The sequence below is a fragment of the Lampris incognitus genome, chromosome 13 (genome assembly GCF_029633865.1).
Source record: "Lampris incognitus isolate fLamInc1 chromosome 13, fLamInc1.hap2, whole genome shotgun sequence".
Lineage (NCBI taxonomy): Eukaryota > Metazoa > Chordata > Actinopteri > Lampriformes > Lampridae > Lampris > Lampris incognitus.
This window is the reverse complement of record NC_079223.1, coordinates 29,978,083-29,992,411: the sequence shown is the minus strand read 5'-3', so window position 1 is coordinate 29,992,411 and position 14,329 is coordinate 29,978,083. Positions and strand designations below refer to the sequence as shown.

Sequence of the window (14,329 nt, the reverse complement as noted above, 5' to 3'; positions counted from 1 at the left end):
TTCAAATTTGTTTTTACTCACCCATGGAATTTTTTTAGCTCTCAAGATTGTCTGACAGGCAGAGCAAAATCTGATGGTTATTTGTAATTCCTTCTCCCTAACATCTATTGTGTACCAGTTGCAACAAGAAATCACCTAGGCTTGCAAAGACATCAGTGTAAGTCAATTGGCATCTAAATTCAGGGGTTACCCAGGTTCTACACTGGTCTCTAAGACAAAGTTCAGAGCCAAAAAAAGCCATGGGTGTGTAAGAACTATTTTGTACATACATTGATTAATGACGCCCAGTGTAACTAAATTTGTCAAATGACAGAGGTGATTAGCTTTATTGGCACTGAGCTAGTATTAAATGATGCTAAGGGTAGGTAGAAATTATTGCTGAGTTTATCCTATTCAAATTTGCCATGTCTGTTTTTTGAAAGGTTAAAATCTTGTTGGAAGTTACTTCCTGTATTATGGAATGGAAAAAACAGTCCTCTGCTGTCATTTCAAATATTAACGCGTGAATACATATCTGAAAACATGCATTTTCGTGGAATCTGTTTATCTAAATATGTCGATGTGTTTCTCATAAATTGTCGCTAGATTGTGTCCAGACTTCGAAGAGATTTATTTTTCCTCCCACATTTAACTATAGTTTGACTGCAGCCTTGTGGTCAGCTTGTTTACTTGGTTAGGTGCTGTTGGGATCGCCTTACAGTTTTTTAATTAGTCAATCATACTTGCGACTTTTTTTGTTCTCCAACTGGATCAGGGTTGTCATAGGGTGCTGCCTAAGCAGGGGGGCATGATTTGGCTGTGTCTTAAGTAATAAGGCTCAACTCCATATGCAAAAACACAGGGCTTTGCCAGCCTCGTGGATTTGGTCTATACTTTAACTCCTCTAACCTTAATCTAATGCATTGTCTACCTTTTTTTAAATGTTCAATAATTTATTTTTTTAGGCCTCTCAATTTTCCCTTTTTTATTTCCTTGTCTTTAATTTTTCTATACTGGTATCTTTGCTACTCTTATACTCTGTTAAGTGTTCTTGAGGTCTGGTATATATTTATAGAAATAAAATACATCATAATATGATAACCTTTCACGTTTATCCCTAACTTCTAACCTTCTCTTACACCATTGGTCAGCAGGTTCATTAGGGTTTCTTCAGCTGTCTCTGTTGTTTTATTAATAACTTCTCTCATAGCTTCCTCTCTTATGAATTGAATGACTGCTGTCGTGTGGTTTTCTCTCTGTTGTCTCATTGTCAGATAGCTGTCAAGTGGTTTGCCTTGACATATGGTATTGTGTCCATTGTTTAATTGATTGACTGCTGTAATGAGGATTCTGCCTATGTGTTTTGATTGCTCAGCAGCTGCCAAGTACTTCCCCTCCTCCTTTCACCAGTTGGGTGACTACTTTTATGTAATTTCCTGCCCAGGTTGTCCCACAAAAGACAGCAGTCAGGAGTGTAGGAACCCCTTCAGTGTCTTCCAGGGTTGCATGCGTTTCCTGACCCTGGGCAGCCAACCTGTGGACTTGATCAAGGTGCCTCAAAGGCTGCAAGGAAACTATAACCAACTGCAGATTGACATGTGTGGCATCATTGACAGGTGAGATGCAATGCAAAATCTGAGTGTTTATAATCTTTGACAACCCTCCGATCATATCTTCACTTCGCATGTTGGCTCACAGTTGTGGAACTCCAAGTCTAATCCAAGTCTCTGGATTTTAAAGGTGAGCTGTGGAGTTTTTGGCAACTATTGAGCAAAGTGGATCCCCGTGCCATAACAAAAACACTGTCATCACGGGAGCTTCCAAGCTATTGTGCTGGATTCCAGATGGAAACATTGGAATCTTGGAATGTCAACAATATAGCCATCTAAATATAGGAAAATAAGAATTTCTAAACAGCTTTGAAGGTAATAACCTTTGTCAACGTAGTTACTAAAATCTAACATCTGCATTTGTAAATGGAAATTATGAACGTAAACAAACACATATTTACATGGAAAACTCCTTTGTCAGCTTTAACATATTTTGTTTTTGATTGTAAAATTTAAGCTTTTTTGATTCCAATTTCAGGCTGTTCTACTAGGGATAACATTGCTGATGTGGGCAAAAACAAACAGTTTAGATTTTTTTTTTTACAGAAATATATTAATTTTGCTTTGAGACAAAGGTTCATCACAGTCCAAACTTAATGCGTATAATCAGAGCTCAAGCATAAATACAAGAAAATTAATGGTCAACATGTTGATTGAATCAGATGTTGAGATATCTCTGCAAATTGCAGAAATTGACAATCTGCCAACCACCACCACATGTACACATACAGGTGTATTTACATTGGGTTTCTTTGGATGTCAAGTCAAACTTGACATACCAGCTATAACTACCCCTGTAAGTCTCATGTCTACTGTGTAACAGCTGTCCCTGCGCCCTCCCGGGACTCACGCTCTTCGTCCCAGTCTCCTTAATTGTCTCCCTTATCTTGGCCACTTCCCCTGCCCTAGTTTCTCTCTCCTGTTTGTGTGTGCATGTGTCTTCAGGATTGGAGGCAGGTGTGGGGCAGGCAGAGCAGAGGTCCACTACCTGCATCTCATCTACAGCAATCAACCCTACTCCTTATATACCCAGCCTTGCCACAGCCACCTTGCCAGATCATAGTGCCTGTTCAGTTCAGTCTACGTGGCATACCTTTATGGTGAGACATTGCCTGTTACCTCATCTAGACCTGGCTCTTCATGGTTCCCACACTCCTGCCTGCTCTACCCAGCCCCTGCCTCTGGTTGTTAGTCTGTCTGTGTCGGCATATTGGGTTCAGCCTTGCAGCTGGGTCAACAGTACGATCTAGTCAGTATGAACCCAGCCAACACTGACGAGTTCCAGCAAGCCCTTGCCACTCAGGACATATTACTCGGGCAGCATGACAAGACCCTGAGAACCATCATGGACCAAGTCAGTGTCGTTGTGCAGTCCCTCATGGACATCCAAAGCAGTGTGGCTGCCCTGAGCCTCCCCGTAGCGTCCAGTTCCATTCCTCTACCCCGCAAACCATCAGTCCCCGCTCCTGAGCGATACGACAGTGACCCCAGGGTTTGCCGAGCCTTTCTCTTGCAGTGTTGTCAACCTCATACCCACCAGTGAGCGGGAAGATCACCTACCTGATTGGGTTGCTCTGAGGTCCTACGCTTGCGTGGGTAACCGCAGTGTGGGAGAGGCAAACCACTGTCTGCTTTATGTATGCCAGGTTCACTCTGGAGATGGGGAAGGTTTTCGATTATTCAGTTCGAGGTAAGGATGCAACAAGGCGGCTCATGTCTCTGGCAGGGAAACTGTAGTGTGGCTAAGATGGTATTGCATTTCGGGCTCTCGCCGTGGAGAGCGGCAGGAACGAAGAGGCCCTCCAGCGGATGTTTCAACACAGGCTTAACGAAAACATCAAGGATGAGTTGGTGTGCTGGGAGGATCCTAATGGGCTCAACAAACTCATCGCTTTGGCCATCCGAATCGATAGCCACCTTCGGGAGTGCCGAAGGGAGGGGGATAAGCAGTCTGCTTTTGTGTCCTCCGTGCCTATTTCATCTGTATAATTTTCTTCGGTTCCCCAGACTCCACCTGACCAGGAACCCATGCAGCTGGGCCAAACTCAGCTTTTGAGAGGAACATCAGCGGCATTTCAACTCGAGGAGTTGTCTATACTGCGGCCAGGGTAGCCATTTTATAGCCGCATACCCTGCACCCAGCAAGAGTCGGCTCACAAGTAGTAGGAGAGATAGGAGAGATAGTGCTGAGCTGAACCACTTACCTCTCTCTCACCTTCAACTAGATGCCACTTTGGGTGTGGCAGGGCCAGTCTTGTCCTCTGTCTACTTTTGTTGACTCCGGTGCTAATGTGAGTTTTTTAGACTGGCACATGGCCAGACAGCTGGCTCTGGACACCACTCCCATTCACTGCCTCTGGAGGCCAACTCACTAAATGGCCAGTGCCTTCTGCGTCACGGAGAAGACCATTCCTGTCCTCCGTCTCCCCGGCAACCACCAAGAAAATACCACTTTTCACATCATTGATAGATCCTGTAGTTCTTGGGCACCCATGGTTGAGACTCCACAACCCATACTTCAACTGAACCATGGGTAATATTAATGCATGTGTTGTGAGCTAGAATGTATAGAGTTAATATTTCATTTTGTTGTTATACTGCTTGTTGGCATTTATTTAGTTTTTTTTACCACAGTCAGTAGAAGGGGATGTGTACTGTTCCTTTAAGAGACAGGCTATGACTTTACTGTCGGTAGCAGAAACGCGCAGTTTTTCTTCTTTTTTTTATGTATCTGTTGCACGAGAAGAGTCCGGTTGCTTCAAGTGTCCATAAAAGAATAAGCACAGGGGACAATAAAGTTGCCAAATGAAAAGCAGATTCTTGTCACATTTATCAAGGGGGCAACACATGGAGTTCATTTTGCCATCGTAACTTTGCACTCAGCCTCTGCTCCAACTCAGCAGAAGCTGTGCAGTCTCTTCTTGAGCCCCAAGAGCTCTCCATGGTTCCCTCAGTATATTATGAGCTATCTTTAATTTTTAGCAAACACCAGGCCCTGTCTCTACTGCCCCACCAGCCCTATGACTGCCACAGACTTGTAACCCAGAGCACCTCTGCCCAGAAGCCAGCTTTAAAACCTCTCCCGGCTGGAACAAGAGGCCATGGAAACATACATTCATGACTCCTGGCTGCAGGTATTGTATGCCCCTCTTCTCCAATGGGTACATGATTTTTCTTTGTAAGAAAGACAACTCACTCAGACCATGCATTGACTTTCACGGCCTTTATCAGATTACCGTTAGGAACAAATATACATTGCCGCAAAGCAGCTCTGCCCCCCCCCCCTCCATGGAGCCATGGTGTTTTCTAAGTTGGTTCTCCACAATGCCTACCACCTTTTGCGCATGAGAGAGGGAGATGAATTGTGATGCCGTTTGACCTGATGAATGCTCCCGTTGTGTTCCAAGCCCTGTAAATGATATGTTAACAAACGATTGGGCATTTTGTGTTTTTATGTCCTGGTGATATTTTAATCCAAGGACCTTGACTCTCACCAGCTCCGTGTTTGCCAGGTGCTCCAGTGCTTGCTGGAGAATAAAACTTTATGTGAAGGCTGTGAAATGTGAGTTCCATGCTGCAACCTACCGTATCCTATTTAGGCTACATCATTTCTCAGGGACAGGTGCACATGGACACCACCAAAATCACAGCGGTAGCAGAGTGGTGGGCAACAGTCCTTGGGTTCGCTAATTTTTATCGCTGCATCAGAAAATTGTAGCCCCCCTCATGGCCCTCACCTCCACTACCACACTGTTCCACTGGACCCCGGAGTTGATGCTCACCCAGCCAGACCCGGAACTGCAATTTGTGGTATTTAGGGGTGGGGGGAATCGATTCAGAAGCGTTTTTTTTTTCTCTCTCAGTCTTAAGTAGAGTCCTTGCTGCTGGCAATGTTGACTTGCCACGCACCTGTTCCGGCTTCCAGAAAACACGACAGTGGCTAGTCAGTCGCTGCTAACATTAGCTCTTAGTAGCCTTTCTAAAAATGGAGCAGCAACAAATTCAGCCAGTCCCATCATCACTGAAGGCAAGCATTTGAGCACATTTTGGATTTTACAATCTCCCGGGGAAGAAGGAGCTTGACATGACTCATTCAATTTGCAAAATGTAAGTATTTCGGGAACACTACAAATCTTAGGTCTTTCATCGTACGCCATCATCCAGAGTTGAAAGAAGTGGAACAACGACCTCCTGCAACATTAGCAAACAACCAACGCACACTGCACCACTTTACCAAACTCTGTCAATTCTGAACGGGCAAAAAAATAAAATAAATAATAATAATAACTAGATACATAACCTATTTCATTTCGAAAGACCTGCACCTCTACAGCATATTTGACAATGTAGGCTTTAGATTTATGATCCAGACAATTGAGCCAAAGTATGACATGCCATCGCGTCGTTTTTTGTTTTTGTTTTTTTTTTAACCGAAAAGGTTAGGTTTGCCTTTGTGTGTTCACATTATTGCAATCAATTGATATAACTTTTTCAGATATAAAAACTACATAATTTTATTCACTTTAGTCTGCTTTCATGCCATTATTTGCCACACTGCTTTTCTTAGTGCACAGCGGACAGGAGAAGATCCTGAAATTAGCACCCCTATGTACCAAATATAGAATCGATTTTTAATCGCAAATCAATTTTGACTCAATCGAATCATGAGATACCGAAAGATCCCCCCCTTCCCAGAGGTGGTGTCGTGCTATGACATCGGAAACCAGGAAATCCTGGCATTGAAGACACCACTGGCTGGAGGGCGCAGAGCACCCCTTTGTCTGGATCGACCACAAGAACCTGGCTTATATTCAGATGGCCAAATGCCTGAACTCCAGGCAAGGCAGGTGAGCCTTATTCTTTGGCCAGTTTAGTTTTATTCTAACTAATCATCCATGGTCAATGTCAAGCCCGATGCTCTCTCCCAGCAGTTTGTGACATATGACACCTGAACCCATCCTGCCCCCTTGTGCATCGTGGCTGCCATCTTGTGAACTCGATCCCGCAGCCGTCAAGCCCAGCAGACTCAGCCAGATCCCGGCGGTGGACCTCCCAACACCCTGTTAGTCCTCGAGGCTGTTCGTTCTGATGTTCCCCAGTGGGGCCACTCCAGCAAGCTGGCCTGCAATCCTGGAATTGCTCAGACCCTCTTTTCCTTTGGTGGCCCTCTATGGAAAAGGACACACAGGGCTTCGTCACGGCGTGCCTTGTCTGTGCCCAAGGTAAATCCTCCACATAACCCCCCTGCGGGCTGTTACATCCCTTGCCCGTACCTAGACGCACATTGCCCTGGACTTTGTCACTGGTCGGCCCCTGTCCCATGGCCACACGGTTATCCTCACCTTAGTTGACCGTTTCTCCAAGTAAGTGCATTTCGTCCCTCTGCCAAAGCTCCCATCCTCCAGGAAGACTGCCAATCTCCTGGTTCAACATGTCTTCCACCTGCATGGTAGCCCAATGGACAGTGTTTCAGACAGAGGCCCCCAATTCATATCCCAGGTGTGGAGGTCATTCAGCTCTGTCCTCCCGATTGAGCGGCAAGGTGGCCCAGTGGTTAGCGCTGTCGCCTCACAGCAAGAAAGTCCTGGGTTCGAACCTTGGGGGTCATCCAAGGTCGTCCTGTGTGGAGTTTGCATATTCTCCCTGTGTCTGCGGTGGGTTTTCTCTGGGTGCTTCGATTTCCCCCACCATCATGCATGTTGGGGTTAATACTCCTGTCTGTGCCCCTGACTGAGGTATGGCAAGATGAACTGGAGTTGGTCCCCGGATGCTGCACGGCTGCTGCCCACTGCTCCTAGCTACACAGGATGGGATAAATGCAGAGTGCAGAGAAGAATTTCCCCTTGGAGGTTAAAGTATATCAAAATCAAAATACCCCCCCCCCCCGAGTCCAACAGCCAGACTGAGCATGTCAATTAGGAGCGAGAGGCAACCCTGCATTGTATAGCCGCCTCCAACCCATCTTCCTGGGGCCAGCATCTGCATTGGGTTGAGTATGCCCACCTCAGTGCCTCTTTGGTGATGTCCCCTTAGAGTGTGCCCTGGTCTACCAACCTCCCCTGTTCCCTGCCCAGGAGGGTGAAGTCACAGTGCCACCTCCCCTGTTATAGCCGTTCCCTCCCAGGACTCACCCTCTTCATCCTAGTCTCCCTTATCTTGGCCACTCACCCTGCCCTAGTTTATCTCTCCTCTTGAATCGGTGGCAGGTGTGCGGCAGGCAGAGCAGAGGTCCATCATCTATGGCAATCAACCCTACTCCTTTATATACCCAGCCTGACCAAATCCACCTTGCCAGGTCATAGTGCCTGCTCAGTTTAGTCTACGCTTCAAGCTTTGACGATATTGCCTGTTTCCTTGTCTAGCCCTGGCTCTTTGTGGTTCCCACATTCCTGCCTGCTCTACCCAGCCCCTGTCTCTGGTTGTTAGTCTGTCTGTGTCGGCATTTTGGGTTCAGCCTTGCAGACCCCGTTAAGATACTGAACACAACATTAGCATAAGGCTGTGTGTCTACCTGTGACCTTTCAAAGAAACATGATTTTTATTTTTCATGAGAATAAGTGTACATGTATTCCCGTAGCGAAATGCTTGTTTTGCCATTTCAACTTGGACTTCCACTGTTATACTGATGACACCCAGATATACCTCAGCACCAAATCCCCTCACAATCCACCCCTCTTTCACATCGACTCCTGTCTGTCTGCAATTAAAGTCTGGATGCAGCAAAACCTTCTCAAACTCAACAGTGACAAAACTGAGCTCCCCTTCGTTGGCTCCAAGTCCACTCTCAGCCAAATCAACAACCTTGCACTCACCATCGATGGCACTACGGTCTCCTCTTCCTCCCAGGCATGCAACCTAGATGTGATCCTTGATCCCACCCTGTCCCTTGAGCCACATATCCGCCAAATGGTCAAATCCTCCTTCTACCACCTTCGCAACATTGCGAAAATAAGATCCTCCCTCCCACTCTTCCAATCCCGTCTGAAGACACACCTTTTCTCCATTGCCTTCTCGTGATACCCACTGCCCCATCCATTCATCTACCCCTGGTCTGAGGCAGGCTGGGAACCGAGCGCTCGACCTGCTCCCTCCCTCAACTCCCTCCCCAAGCACATCGGACACTGCTGCAGTCTGCCCACATTCAGGTCATTGGTCGGGACTCACCTCTTCAGACTTCATCGGTGATTTATGCGGTTTATGTTTGTTTTTCTTTCCCTTTTGTATCTGTCCAAGTCAGAGAGTACTGCTGGCATCATGTGTGGCTGCCGCTTCTCCCTCTCGTAGCCCCCCTTCCCATCCACCCTTGTATGTCTGTGTTATGTTTATCTGTCGTCTTGTTTCACCCCGTTTATTGTAAAGCGACTTTGAGTATTAGAAAATCGCTATATAAGTTTAATTTATTATTATTATTGTTGTTGTTGTTGTTTTGGTGGCTTAACACAAGTGGGAAATAGAAGCACTTGGAGAATTCCACATGCAAGAATGATATGTAAAAAATCAGGGGCACTAGAGACGACTGCTTCAATAGCGCTGTGTGAAAAGTAGGTGCTGGGTGCGGGGAAAAGATGCTCATTAGCTGTTGGTATGCAGTGAGAAGATTTGCTTATTAATATAGCAAATTTTTCATTATGTCAAAGAGGGGGTTTTATTCATGGATTAATTTTCGTAGGTTTTGTTGCTCCTCTCTGCCTTGACAAGCAGACAGCTTTTGTTCCCTGTCCCTTCTTTATTCTTAGCGGTTGGTGGAACTAAATGTGACACTGAGCTGTATGCCTCAGCAAAAATTGAAATTGTTTTTTCCGCATTGGAAAGAGGTGGTGCACTAGGCTGTGAAAAGAGGTTAGGTCACTGTATTGGTTCAAGATTGCACAAAACATGACCTTTCCATCAAACAGTACAAACATACAGGATGCACTCTTCTACAGGTGGACAGCTTTAGTCTATTGAGTGCAAATTCAGTCCTTTCATGCTTGGCTTCAGTAAAAATAACAAGTGTACTGTGTCCTTTTTCTGAATTTCCTCTGAAAAGCCTGCTAAGCATTCTGTATTTCATATGCACAGTGTCCTTCATATACAGATGAATGATTTATTTCAAATATGTAAATAAGCAGGATATAAAATACAGATAAGCCGTTGCCGATAATCTGAAGTGATCATCAAACTTGAACAAATCTCCATATGCACCAGATTTGTTACATGTTTGAAAAGGAGTAGGAGGAAGTATACAAATTTTTCCCTACTCTTAATTTAATTCAGCTACTGTACATTTAAAACACAAATCCCACTGTACTTTATAGTTAAAATTCAATGCAAGTTGTGCTGCACAATACAAACTCAACTAATGTGAACAATAAGAAAATGAGAAAAAAACATCCTAGTGTCATGTACCAAGAATAAACAGATCTCAATGCTACATATAACACATATATCCAGAAAGAAAAATATAATGAACACTTAAATATCGTTAACACAATTCTGTGTCATCCCTTTAATCCTGATAATCAGTCCTTTGTACTTCTTGAACTGCATAATGTTTGTACTTTGAGTTCCATGCTCAAACTGTTACACAATTTTACCCCACAGATTGAAATGCCCGTGCTCTTCAAAGTTGTATGAACACAATTTCTTGAAGGTTAATTTCCCTCTCAAATTATATTCCCCGTCTCTATCTGAGAATATTTTTTGTATATTACTCGGTAGTAGATTGTTTCCTGCTTTGAACATTATTTGTGCTGTGTTAAATTCTATTAAATCCCTGAACGCGGTATCCTGCATTATTAACTATCCTTATAGTAGTATAATGGTTGTAGGTTGGTTTTGTAGGTGTTACCCCATACCTCTGCACAGTACATCAGATATGGTAAAATAAATTAACAATCCAGAGTGTGCAATGATTTATGATCCAGAATGTGTCTTGCTTTTCCCATGACTGCAAAGCTCCTTGCCAGCTTTGGTCGCACATACACTCACCGGCCACTTTATTAGGCACACCTGTCCAACTGCTCGTTAACGCAAATTTCTAATCAGCCAATCACATGGCAGCAACTCAATGCATTTAGGCATGTAGACATGGTCAAGACGATCTGCTGCAGTTCAAACCGAGCATCAGAATGGGGAAGAAAGGTGATTTAAGTGACTTTGAACGTGGCATAGTTGTTGGTGCCAGACGGGCTGGTCTGAGTATTTCAGAAACTGCTGATCTACTGGGATTTTCACGCACAACCATCTCTAGGGTTTACAGAGAATGGTCCGAAAAAGAGAAAATATCCAGTGAGCGGCAGTTCTGTGGGCGAAAATGCCTTGTTGATGCCAGAGGTCAGAGGAGAATGGCCAGACTGGTTCGAGCTGATAGAAAGGCAACAGTAACTCAAATAACCACTCATTACAACCGAGGTATGCAGAAGAGCATCTCTGAACGCACAACACGTCGAACCTTGAGGCAGATGGGCTACAGCAGCAGAAGACCACACCGGGTGCCACTCCTGTCAGCTAAGAACAGGAAACTGAGGCTACAATTCGCACAGGCTCACCAAAATTGGACAATAGAAGATTGGAAAAACGTTGCCTGGTCTGATGAGTCTCGATTTCTGCTGCGACATTCGGATGGTAGGGTCAGAATTTGGCGTCAACAACATGAAAGCATGGATCCATCCTGCCTTGTATCAACGGTTCAGACTGGTGGGGGTGGTGTAATGGTGTGGGGGATATTTTCTTGGCACACTTTGGGTCCCTTAGTACCAATTGAGCATCGTGTCAACGCCACAGCCTACCTGAGTATTGTTGCTGACCATGTCCATCCCTTTATGACCACAGTGTTCCCATCTTCTGATGGCTACTTCCAGCAGGATAACGCGCCAGGTCATAAAGCTCGAATCATCTCAGACTGGTTTCTTGAACATGACAATGAGTTCACTGTACTCAAATGGCCTCCACAGTCACCAGATCTCAATCCAATAGAGCACCTTTGGGATGTGGTGGACCGGGAGATTCGCATCATGGATGTGCAGCCGACAAATCTGCAGCAACTGCGTGATGCTATCATGTCAATATGGACCAAACTCTCTGAGGAATGTTTCCAGTACCTTGTTGAATCTATGCCACGAAGGATTAAGGCAGTTCTGAAGGCAAAAGGGGGTCCAACCCGGTACTAGCAAGGTGTACCTAATAAAGTGGCCAGTGAGTGTATGTTATGTGAGGTTTCCAGCAGATTTTGTGGTCTAGTATCACACCTAGAAATTTATTTTCATATACTCTTTCTAGTTGGACATTGTCAGTCACTGTTTTTACTTTCATGTTTATTCTGTAATTTCTAAACAACATAAACTTTGTTTTGTCCAGATTTAAGGATGATTTGTTTTTGTCAAACCAGTTTTAGTTTTTCCATTTCTATTGTGGTCACTGCCAAAAGCTGCTGTAAATACTCACCAGAACAAAATATATTCGTGTAATCCACAAATAAAACAAATTTCAATGCATTTATCATTTAAGTACAGAATGAACAGTTTTGGACCTAAAACCGACCCCCACACCACAAGTAATATCCATGCATGACGATTTATGTTCGCCTATCATTACAAACTGCTGCCTGTTACTTAAATAGCTTCTTAGCCAATTCTGTACTACTCCTCTGATACCTTTCCAATTTGTCTATTAATCTATTATGATCAATAGTGTCAAAAGCTTTTTTAGATCTATAAATATTCCCACAGCAAGCTTTTTTGGCTCTATGCAATTATTTCTTCAAATAATTCAATGAGCACCAGAGATGTCGATCTGTTTGGTCGAAACGCGTACTGGCTGTCGGTCGGTCAGCAGATTGTGCTTCTCAATGAATTTGTCTAGTCTAGCAGCAAAGTTTTTCCAATATTTTGGCGAATTGTGATGATGAAATTGGTCTGTAGTTTGTAAATTTTATATAAGAGTATGACTTTTGCCATTTTCAGTTTGCTTGGAACTTTACCAGATTGAAAGGACACATTATAGATGCTGGTTAGTGGTTTAGCTATTACTTTCTTAATTACTTTCCTAACTATTGTCATATCAATGTCATTCCAGTCAGTAGATTTGTTGTTCTCACATTTGTCCACAATGTCCATGATTTCCTTCTCTTCTACCGCTCTTAGAAAAATTGAACTTGGATTTCTGTCCCCATAAACATAATCACCATCATTCCCCTCTGTGATATATTGTGTTTCATTGATTTCTTTTTTCCTGCCAGTTTTGGGCCCACATTTACAAAGAATCTGTTGAAGCCATTGATCACATTTTCCATGTTATTTAGTCTTATTATCTGTAAAGTATTGAGCGCAGCTCGGGCTTCTGGATCTGTTTCTAATAATACTATTCAACACATTCCATATACCTTTGGTGTTGTTTTTATTGGTCTCTAACTCTTTATTATAGTATTCCTTCGTGTATATCCTCATAATGTCAGTTAGCTTGTTTTTGTATTTTTTTGTATTTTATTTCTGCTTCAATGGTTCTGTGCTTTATGAATTCTTTATAGAGTTTATTTTTTATGACAAGCGTCACGTAGTCCCTTTGTGATCCATGGACTATCTTTATCTTTGTTTACTGTTGACTTGTTTTATTGGGCAACTTTGTCATATAAGGATTGAAATATGTTTATGAATGAATCGTAAGGTTTATCAGTGTCTTTTTCTTTGTATACTATATTCCAGTTATGTGTTAGTAATTCATTTTTGAAAACAATGGATTCTTCTGTTCTTATGTTTAATGTTGTTGGGACCTTTATTACTAAAATTACAGTCATAGGTTGTAAAAACTGGTAGATGATCACTGATATCATTTATTAAAAGCCCGCTCTTAGTGTGGCCTTCTATAATGTTTGTGAATATATTGTCTATTAAGGTGGCACAGTATGTTGTGATTCTGCTAGGTGTAGTGATTTTAGGATATAAACCCAAACTATACATCGTATTAATGAACTCTTCCGTCTTATTGTGCTTATTTGGAATTGACAGGTCTATATTAAAATCCCCACATATGAACATATTTTTTTGTGTTGATTTTGAATACGTTCCTTCAATCCAGTCCCTAAACATTTCCATATTTGACCCGATCAAGTATTTTCTAATCCATATACAAAAAACCCCCCAAAATACTCAAGTTTTTTTGGTAATTTTTCTTTAAATTCCTATATTGTGTGTCTGCTGACATATACCACCATTTCCCAGGTGATTTATAACACAGATTTCTCTGGTTTCGGGGAATTATGTAATTTCTGTGTTTGCTGGGTACAACATAACTGTCCTCGGAAGCACTCATTCTTATCAGCAAGACTACATTTGCATTGGAGAAATTTTAGAAATTGCATCCCCTTTATTCATAGAATTTTATTTTTTTGTGATCCCCCCCCTTTTTTTTTTCTCTCCAATTGTATCCAGCCAATTACCCCACTCTTCCGAGCCGTCCCAGTTGCTGCTCCACCCCCTCTGCCGATCTGGGGAGGGCTACAGACTACCGCATGCCTCCTCCGATACATGTGGAGTCACCAGCCGCTTCTTTTCCCCTGACAGTGAGGAGTTTTGCCAAGGGGACGTAGTGCATGGGAGGATCACGCTGTCCCCCCCCCCCCGAACAGGCACCCCAACCGACCAGAGGAGGCGCTAGTGCAGTGACCCGGACACGTACCGACATCTGGCTTCCCACCCACAGACAGGGCCAATTGTGTCTGTAGGGAAGCCTGAGGTGACACGTGGATTCAAACTGACAATTCC

At 43.6% G+C, this 14,329-nt stretch overlaps 1 protein-coding gene across 1 annotated transcript in view; it reads left to right on the top strand.

The window, feature by feature from the left end:
- Nucleotides 1-14,329, top strand: part of LOC130123240 (contactin-associated protein-like 5) — a 149,073-nt gene that overhangs the window by 69,816 nt on the left and 64,928 nt on the right. Inside the window, exon 9 of the mRNA XM_056292381.1 lies at nt 1,424-1,595. Within this exon, the coding sequence (XP_056148356.1) occupies nt 1,424-1,595 (172 nt within the window). The remainder of the gene's footprint in view (nt 1-1,423; nt 1,596-14,329) is intronic.